This window comes from Nilaparvata lugens, chromosome X (assembly GCF_014356525.2).
Source record: "Nilaparvata lugens isolate BPH chromosome X, ASM1435652v1, whole genome shotgun sequence".
Classification (NCBI taxonomy): Eukaryota; Metazoa; Arthropoda; class Insecta; order Hemiptera; family Delphacidae; genus Nilaparvata; species Nilaparvata lugens.
The window spans coordinates 2,731,245-2,742,177 of NC_052518.1; the positions used below are offsets into that span (position 1 = coordinate 2,731,245).

Genomic DNA, 10,933 nt, shown 5'->3' on the forward strand with positions numbered 1-10,933 from the left:
AACGATCTATGCAATAGGATATCTTTCTATGCTATCCTTTCTCTAGATAACCGCCACCACAAAATAAAATAAACACTTCAAAAGAAAATAATTACCTATACGATAACAGCAAGTCATAATAACTGTGGAACATTCAAAGATAATTACCTAGGCCATACAAACAGATCAAAACCTAATAGGAGATTAATTATGAATGAAACATAAGAGATGACCTTTACCACAAAATGAAATAAAAATCTCAAAAGGAAAATAATTACGTAACTAACAATAGGATATCTTTCTATGCTATCTTTTCTCAAGATAACCAACCGCCACCACAAAATAAAATCAACACTTCAGAAGAAAATAATTACCTATATGATAACAGCAAGTCATAATAACAGTGGAACATTCAAAGATAATTACCTAGGCCATACAAACAGATCAAAACCTAATAGGAGATTAATTATGAATGAAACCTAATAGATAACCTTCACCACAAAATGAAATGAAAATCTCAAAAGGAAAATAATTACCTAACTAACAACAGTAGAACATACAAAGATAATTACCTAGACCATACAAACAGATCAAAACCTAATAGGAGATTAATTATGAATCGAACCTAATAGATAACCTCCATCACAAAATGAAATCAAAATCTCAAAAGAAAATAATTATCTAACTAACAAAAGTAGAACATACAAAGTAGCTACAACCTTAAAACACCTGGAAACCATAAAATCATAGAGCACTCAAACATAAACCATAGAGCACTAAACCATAGAGCACTCATACATCTAAATATCCATATTAAATAAAAAGACTAAGAAATTGTCAAAATACCACAGATTTTATTGATAGTTGGAAATCTAATTTTCAAAATCTGTGGTTTTTTGACATTTTGGTTTCAAAATCTATTTGAAACCAAAATGTCAAAAAACCACAGATTTTGAAAATTAGATTTCCAACTATTTTGGTTTCAAATAGATTTTGAAACCAAAATGTCAAGAAACCACAGATTTTGAAAATTAGATTTCCAACTATCAATAAAATCTGGTTTTTTGACAATTTCTCAGCCTTTCTATTTAATATGAATAATTACCACATTATCAACTTCTCAACTACACAAAAAGTCTAAATATCCATTTCACTAACCACATTTTCAACCATTTTTCATCAACAAGCTGATGAAATCGATAAGTAGTTGGAACACCTTCCCCTCAAAAAAACTAATCGAAGAAGAGCTATATGGAATACATACACATCAAATAACAACTGAAAAATATAAAACTAACAATCAAATGAAATTTACTTCTCATACTGTAACGTCGACTCTACCCTCCTCCTTACACCACCACCATAATCATATATGCCTCTCAATAAAATTCCCACAAACAATCACTAAAATCATCTGCGTCAAATAACAATCAAACAACATAAAAACTGAACAATCAAATAGTTATTTGTGCAACTAGTGCGCAAAGTGACAGTTTGCTGCACCGAAAGAAACGTTTACTTTGAGTGGAATGGTTTCTTGAGTGCAGCAGAGGAACTTTGCGCACGTATTTCACATTAAGTTTTTCCTACAGTTACCATTGAATATGAAAAGTGGGTAATTATGGGTAAAATTGCCTGAAATCCATCAAATGTTTTTCTGTGTAATTTTATTATTGATAAAAACCTTAATCCTAAAATCCTAAAGTCCTCGTTGTCCTTGGTTATAATATATAATGAATAATAATTAGCGCGTTGTGCTTGGTTGCACGTCTGCTCACTATAGCAGCCACAGCAGTCACTGTTACCAACTTCATTTTGATTTTGCTGCACTGTTGCTCCATATAACCTACTAAGTATTTTGCGTTGCCATGTTGCAAATCTGGAGTGCAGAAAAATTTTTCCCGCACTAGAGCGGAAAAGTGATTCTTTGCGTTCTGTAATCAGTGCAGCAATGGCCACTTTTCAACGTAACTGTAGGAAAAGAAATTTACTTCTCATACCGTAAGTCGACTCTACCCTTCTCCTTACAACACCACCATAACTATACCCTCAATACTATTACTACAAATTATCTACTAAAAATCAACAATCTACTAAAGTAAGCCATATGAGAAGGAAACATCCCGGGCTTTATAAAGATAAAGTAAAAACAACAACATTACCTTTTAATTCCAGCTTCCAATATGTAGGGTGATTATAAAAGGACTTAACTACTTTGAGAGCACATAAATATTTATTGAAATTACTTACAGAATTGAGATAGCTGTCATTTCGTTATAAAACACTTCAAGTTTAAGGTGTGGGTGTTATTTTGGTTGGATGTGACAGCCATTGGTAATGCAATATACATCTCACCGATAATCGATTTCTTGCCACACTCGTACCAGCAAAACTTGTGCAAACGCAGCGATCTGATTGTGATCCAATTTCGGAGGTCATCAAGATTGTCTGGTAGAGGTGGAACATAAACTTTATCCTTAATAAAACTCCACAGGAAAAAATCCATCGGTGTTATTAAATCCAGTGAGCGAGGTGGCCATGCAATTGGCCCAGCACAGCCAATCCAGCGAAGTTGAAATCAATTGTCTAGAAAATCCGGAACTTCTCTGTGGAAATGAGCTGGTGCACCGTAATGCTGAACAAAATGAACAAGTGCCCTTTTACTTTCTGCATGACGGTGCACCAGCTCATTTCCAACGTTCCAGAAGTTTGGGATTTTCCAGTCATTCGCTTTCAACTTCGCTGGATTGGCCGTGCAAGGCCAATTGCATGGCCACCTCGCTCACTGGACTTAACATCGATGGATTTCTTCCTGTGGGGTTTCATTAAGGATAAGGTTTATGTTCCACCTATACCAGACAATCGTAATGACCTCCGAAATCGGATCACATTCGGATCGCTGCGGTTGCACAAGTTACGCCTGATATGTTGGTATGAGTGTGGGAAGAAATCGATTATCAGTGGGATGTATGTCGCATTACCAACGGCTGTCACATTAAACCAGAATAACACCCACACCTTAAACTTGAAGTGTTTTGTAACAAGATGACACATTTCTCAATTCTTTAAGTAATTTCAATAAATATTTATGTTCTTTCAAAGTTGTAAAGTCCTTTTATAATCACTCTGTATAATTTAAAGCTTATAAAATCCTATGCATCAAATTATATACATCTACATCAAATAACAACCGTACAAGATAAACTGAACAATCAAATGAAACGCACTTCTCACACTGTAATGTTAACCCCATGATTCTCTTAATACCATCACCATAACTCAACTCAATCGTTTCCCCTATATCAATCAATCAATCTCTTTATTCAAGACATACAACTTATATTGTACATTAATGCGTCATCTCATTAAACAATACTTCTAATTCTTAAACATAAAACTAGAAAGATACAGGATCTTTATAATGAGTAACCGAACTGACCTCAAGAAATTTTTTATGGGCAAAAAAATACAATTTTTCATCAGATATCTTCAAAGTAGTCCCTATTTGAGTCGATAACACGCTGATACCGGATTTTCAAATCCCTGAACGCTCCCTGGAAGTCGGCAACCTCTATGCTGTCTAGAGCCCTCGTCGTAGCACGTTCAACGTTTTCCAGAGTCCCGAACCGCGTCCACTTAATAAGTTGTCTCTTGATCTTGGGGAACAAAAAGAAGTCCGGTGGTGCCATATCCGGGCTGTAAGGAGGATGTGGCAACGTTACCCTCGACTGTTTGGACAACTGCTCGGTGACGAGCAGGCAGGTGTGCGACGGAGCATTGTCATGATGGAGGATCCACGAATCGGCAAACCCAGACGGACTCGATGAACCCGGGTGGTTAGTCGACGGAGCACCTCTCTGTAGTACTGGCCGTTCACAAAGAGTTTGTGCCACCCGGCCAAACTGTAAACGACCAGTACTACAGAGAGGTGCTCCGTCGACTAACCACCCGGGTTCATCAAGTACGTCCGGGGATTGCCGATTCGTGGATCCTCCATCACGACAATGCTCCGTCGCACACCTGCCTGCTCGTCACCGAGCAGTTGTCCAAACAGTCGAGGGTAAAGTTGCCACATCCTCCTTACAGCCCGGATATGGCACCACCGGACTTCTTTTTGTTCCCCAAGATCAAGAGACAACTTAAGGGGACGCGGTTCGGGACTCTGGAAAACGTTCAACGTGCTACAACGAGGGCTCTAGACAGCATAGAGGTTGCCGACATCCAGGGAGCGTTCAGGGATTTGAAAATCCGGTATCAGCGTGTTATCGACTCAAATAGGGACTACTTTGAAGATATCTAATGAAAAATTGTACATATTTTGCCCATAAAAAATTTCTTGAGGTCAGTCCGGTTACTTATTATACAGACTATGTAGAAAGAAACACAACAAAAAAAGGCACAATAACAATCAAGGTAGGTACTGCATCCCTAATTCCCCCGCTTAAATTCTTCAAAACTATATTTTTCTAACTCTATTAGGTACTTTTACCGTATACCCTACCACCACCGTCTCAAACTCTACTAGGCACAATAAAGGCACAAAAAAGGCACAATAACAATCACGGTAGGTACTGCATCCCTAATTCCCCCGGTAAAATTCTTCAAAACTATATTTTTCTAACTCTATTAGGTACTTTTACCGTATACCCTACCACCACCGTCTCAAACTCTAACAATGACTCTACAATCACCACTCCCTCGTCATAACCCCAAGTTCATACCTCAAGTGGCCGTAGCCAAATAGGATCATCACAGGTTTGATGGTTCATAGGACCGGGTTCGTTCCCTGGTCCCATCAATATATTTTTCTTGGAGAATATCCGTGTTTCGGATGAAAACTTTGAGTCCATCAGTCTTGGCTGCCTATAAAAACAGTCATTAAGTCATGTCAACACTGATATTAATATGGGGCGACCTGAAAATCCTTGATACCAGACTTGAGCCAGCCATTTCACGATTATTTATTATTGCATACCTAGAGGTGCGTACAGATATACGCGCAGCGAACATGAGCAATTCACTTTTAATCAGATCTGTATTTTTACAGAAACGGTAAGATACAGATATAAAAAGCTTGGCATCAGCTGATTAAAAGTGAATTGCTCATGTTCGCGGCGCGTATATCTGTACGCACCTTAGGAATACAGCTAATTTTGTCTATTTATCTATTTTGTACCTTACAATACAGTTCACTGTATCTTTTTATCTATTTTATACCTAGGAATACAGTTAACTGTGTCTATTTATCTATTTTGTACCTTAGAATACAGTTTACTGTGTCTATTTATCTATTTTATACCTAGGAATACAGTTTACTGTGTCTATTTATCTATTTTGTACCTTAGAATACAGTTCACTGTATCTCTTTATCTATTATATACCTAGGAATACAGTTTACTGTGTCTATTTATCTATTTTGTACCTTAGAATACAGTTTACTGTGTCTATTTATCTATTTTGTACCTTGGAATACAGTTCACTGTGTCTATTTATCTATTTTGTACCTTAGAATACAGTTTACTGTGTCTTTTTATCTATTTTATACCTAGGAATACAGTTTACTGTGTGATGATACCTTTACACCAAGGCAACGTGATACATGACACTCGCAAACAAATAGAATAGAATATGTTTTTATTACATCATGTAATAATAATTACATCATTAATATGTTTAAATATCACAACAATAGAGCGCACAAAATAGTTTCATGTTACAAAAAATATCTGCACTTCATAGCTTCTAAAACAAATAATTAATTGAGAAAACACTTCAATTCTCAGCTGAGAAATTCCATAAATATATAAATTAATGGATCTTCCACGTAGAGTCAATAGTTAATCACTTAAAAGTTATAGTATTACATATATTAGAATTATAAAAGATTAATTGTGGAGAAGCATTTTCGGACCTATGTTTGTGGGACATTTTATCCTATATTGATCCGTAATCAGTTCCTGTGGAATACAGGTTTTCAATAACATTCACTTTCTTGATAAGGGCTACTCGTATTTACATAAAAATAAAAAAATAAAGTACCCTGTTTTCAATTTTATTTTATTTCTCACAACCTGTTTCGAACATTAATGGCATTCCCAATTGAGTGAGCATATTAAATAACTTTTAATACTACCTCTAATTTCCTATTATGATCATTTGTTTTCTATTCATATGATTTACTTTTTTGAACTGCTAATTTTATGAGGAAACTTGATAGTTGTTTATTCAAATCCAGTTTTTGAAAGCTAAACTTATTATTTGTCGCTATTTTGCCACTCAAATAATACACGAAATAAAGCAAAAATGAGTTTTCAGTACTGTAGATTGGAAAAGTCACATAGTAATTTTCAAAAAAGTTCATAATAAGCTATTTGACAGCATTTGTAAATACTCTTACAATCAACAAGTGTATTTTTAAGAAAATTGGATGTTTGGCTGGTTGAAAATCCTTGGAGTTCTTTGAAAATACAAATGTAAACTTTTAGGTTTGAGTAAGAATACCTGTACTACTTTTCTAATCTATTATTTTATATTATCATGTACACAAATTTTAATGTGTATCTAAAGGTGCGTACAGATATACGCGCCGCGAACATGAGCAATTCACTTTTAATCAGATGATTATATCTGTATTTTTACAGAAACGGTAAGATACAGATATAGAAAGCTTGGCATCAGCTGATTAAAAGTGAATTGCTCATGTTCGCGGCGCGTAAATCTGAACGCACCTTTACATTGACATTGTCGATACATGTATGTGTTAATGGCAATAAAAAATATTTGATATGATTTAATTTCCAGCTGATTTCTTTGTAATTGGGTTGAAGATTATTTATTTTTTCACTCGAAAACGACATCAACGGTTGAAACATGCTGTGAGAAATTAAATAAAGTTGAAATGGGCTTTGAGCCTGTTGGTCCTTTCCCAATCATTCATAGTTGAATAGTTGTGTAACCGGTGGAGGTATTTTTAACCCTACACCACACCTGACAACATTTCTGCAACCGGTGACATATTTGTCTCTATTGAGTTAACCTTCCAAAATATGAAATATATAAGAATACATGTGGTTTGATAGTCATTCTTGCAGACTATACCACCGCTAGCCACCAATGTAAACGGAGGGGGGTTGTTTATTCTCTTCTATAATATTTACCAAAATTATGCTATCAAATCTCTATTTGAATCCTTGATTGGTTGGGAGCTTTTAGTGGATTCGTTCATTCAAATGCACAGATTATCATCATTATCTAATTGTCACCTATTTCAGCAACTAGCAACTATAGTAACTACGAGCCAGGAACTTCAATGAAAAATTCTAATGAAATTCAACTTCGGGTTTATTGAACTCTAAATAGGTAGAACGAATTAATAGTCAGGTAACATGTCAAATTTTCAAACAGAACAAAGTGATTGATTCAGCAATTGATTCACAAAAAATATATTCAATTATTCCAATCTACACATTTTGGGAACCTGCTAACTTGCTGCATTTGAATTTGGGCCTCGGTCATTCTATGAAATTAAATTTTGAGCTTAATCAGAAAAACAACAAAAGTTTGGCACTCACCATTTTAACAATATTCAAACTTGGACTCTTCAGAAACACTCACATACGCTTTAATAAAACTCACTATATTTAAACTCACACGCACAAATAATTTCCTAATTCTACTCCTACTAACTCTATAAAATTTGGTTTCCTACTGAACTAGATAGAAATTACTGAAAACTTAATAATTTGTCCCTCTGAATGGGAAATGGGCCCATTCAGAGGATCGAGGCTCGCACACCGTTACATGTTTTCCCAGTTACGTCTCGATTCCAACTGTGGCCTTTCCACTGAAAATTATTCCCCCTCCACGAGCGTTGAGCATAACTTCCAGTGGAAAAGCCAAAGCTGCAAAAAAGTCAATGCTCGTACAATTTTCAAATACAGTGGCTTTTTCGACATGAAATTGAAACTGCACTTGGAAAATGCACGAAAATTGCTTTAATTTTGACAACTAAGCGACAAGTTAGCAAATTCAAACAAGACAGAGTCAATTCTCACACTAAAAACGCAGGGTTCAACAAACAGTAAAATCAAAGTTCATTTCAGTTCAAAAACCTGAAAAATAATATAAGATACACACAAACAACTACAATAATACCCACTCAATATCACACTATTACAGTTGAAAACAGGGAACTTTGATTTCAAATTTTACTGTAATGATCATTTTCTTTTCATGGTAACGCTTTTTAAATATAATTTTTATGTGAAAACAGGTTCAAAACGGAAGAGGAGGCTATAGCAATCAGTAACGGTACATCTCGAGGTCTAGCTGGATATTTCTACTCGAATGATTTGAACCAAGCGTGGCGCGTAGCCAGAAATCTAGAAGTTGGAATGATAGGCATCAATGAGGGCCTTATATCAGCTGCCGAGGCTGCATTCGGTGGAGTCAAGGAGTCCGGAATTGGTCGCGAGGGATCCTCCCATGGAATCGAAGAATATGTTTACATCAAATACTTGTGTTTTGGAGGAATTTAGAATGCATTAATCTATCCCAGATGAAGCCACCTGTCTAGTCTTGAGGTTTACATTGTCGACTATCCTAAACCGCAGTTAGAATCACAAATATTTCGAATGCTTGCCGAATTTATGAATCTTGGAGTTTCTATTTTGGAATATCCTGAACCACAATAAAAAATCGGAGAAAAGTTGAATGCTAATCACGTTTATGAATCTTAAAGCCTTTACTATGGAATATCCACAACCGCAGGTGAAATCATAAATCTGTTGAATGCTAACCATGTTTATGAATCTTCAAACTCCTATTTTCAAATGTCCCAAACCGCAGTTAAAATTAGAAATCTGTTGAATTCCAGCCACATTTTTTAATAAAAGTCTCTACTTTGGAATATCCTAAACTACAGTTAAAATCATGAATCAGTTGAACACTAGCAAATTTTTTGAATCTTGGAGTCTCTATTTTGAAATATCCTAAACCGCAGTAAAAATCAAGAACGCTAGTAACCTTTTTGAATCTTGAAGTCTCTGTTTTGGAATATTCTTAACTACAATAAAAGTCGGATATAAGTTGAATGCTAGCCAAGTTTTTGAATCTTAAAGCCTTTACTATGAAAATCATAAATCTGTTGAATGCTAACCATGTTCATGAATCTTGAAATTTCTATTTTCAAATATCCTAAACCGCAGTTAAAATTAGGAATCTGTTGAATGCTAGCCACATTTTTGAGGCTTGAAGTCTCTACTTTGGAATATCCTAAACTACAGTTAAAAAACGGAAATCTGAAAAATGTTAGTTAGCCAAGTTATTGAATCTTGAAGTCTCTATTTTGGAATATCTTGAACTACAATAGAAATAGGATATAAGTTGAATGCTTTTATAACCCATGTTGTAAAGCTTGAAGTCTCTACTTCGGAATATCCTGAAATACAATAAAATTAGGATATAAGTTGAATGCTTTTATAATCCATATTGTAAAGCTTGAAGTCTTTACTTTGGAATATCCTAAACCACAATACAAATTGTATATCAGATGAATGCAAGTCAAGATTTTAAAAGATTTCTTTATTCAAAAACAGTTTTTTATCCAAATTTGTTCTACAATAAAAGGATTCAGTTAATCTAGAATACTGCGTTCGTTTCCATACCTACTGGATTTCTAGATAGAACACTGTTCCTTTTCATATTTTTAAAAAATATCTATCAATATTAATCAACATAGAATAACATTTTTCTTCATTTTATTGAAAGTATCTATTAATTTTAATCAACATCAATTGAATTAATTGTGGAACTCCCATCTCTTGTATTTATCGTTGGGTGAGTTTCAATCATTTCTACATAATTATCAAGCCTATAGGAGTGGCCGTAGCCGAGTGGATCAGAGACCGGGTTCAAATCCCGGCCCGGGCAAGATATTTATCTCGGGCCACTCCCGTGTTTCGGATGAACACGTTAAGCCGTCGGTCCCGGCTGCCTAAAAAGTGGACGTTAGGTCATGTCAGAGGCCCTGAAATTGATCAGTTGCGACCTGAAAACTCTGACACCAGACCTGAGCCAGCCAGGTCACTCAATATTATTATTTTTTATCAAGCTTTCTTTGTAGAAGATTAATGCTTGTGAACATGATGAAATTTTTATAGGGGATTGAAAAATAGATAAAACTAACAAGCAGCAAAATTATATCTAAGATCTTAATAGCAAGATCAAGCAGATCTTTGTTCAAGATCTTGCTTGAATGCCTGACAGTATTATATTTCCATTATTTTCTTTCAGGCAGACTTTCAGTTACATTCCTTACTAAAATATTAAGATACATATTTTATTTTTTTAAAAGATATGATGATGCTTTTACCAAAAATTTCACTATTAAGAGGTGGTGACAAGAGCGGGAAATGTTGGATCAGAATGTTCCTAGAGTTGATAACATTATTTTTAAGTCATAGCGTAGATTAGAGCACCTATCTTTCTTTTTAGAATTATGTTGTATGTTAGAATTATCAATAAGTTGCCATTTGTGCCATATCTATCAGGTTACTATTAGTTTATTTAGTTGAAATATTTTTCTGTAATTAGTGTAAGTTTGAATGTTGTAAGAATTCCCGTTTCTAGAGTAGACCAAATCAATAGTCTTCCAATGACAAGTCTTTCAAGATATATTATTGAAGTCTTCCAATTTAATGTTATTGGTGTGCCTGTTTAATGAGACTTCAAAAATACATATATTGTACTGTAGAGGATTAAATATATTTTACGACCTTAAGATAACAGTAGTTGCTCATGATTTATCAGCCTTAAAAATTTAGAAATACTTGTCTAAAGATAATGTAACGAACAATAAAAATAGGATACATTCTACTCTACTCGTCTAATGCATGATTGAGAATACATTACATGAAAAAATACAACTCGAGGAGGTTTAAATTAATGTGGAGAT

At 34.7% G+C, this 10,933-nt stretch overlaps 1 protein-coding gene across 1 annotated transcript in view; it reads left to right on the forward strand.

Moving 5' to 3' along the window:
- Positions 1 to 9,686, forward strand: part of LOC111046906 (glutarate-semialdehyde dehydrogenase) — a 41,095-nt gene extending 31,409 nt beyond the window's left edge. The window contains exon 10 of the mRNA XM_022332558.2: positions 8,252 to 9,686. Coding sequence (XP_022188250.2) covers positions 8,252 to 8,516 — 265 coding nt within the window. The 3' untranslated portion in view covers positions 8,517 to 9,686. The remainder of the gene's footprint in view (positions 1 to 8,251) is intronic.
- Positions 9,687 to 10,933: the final 1,247 nt, after the last annotated feature.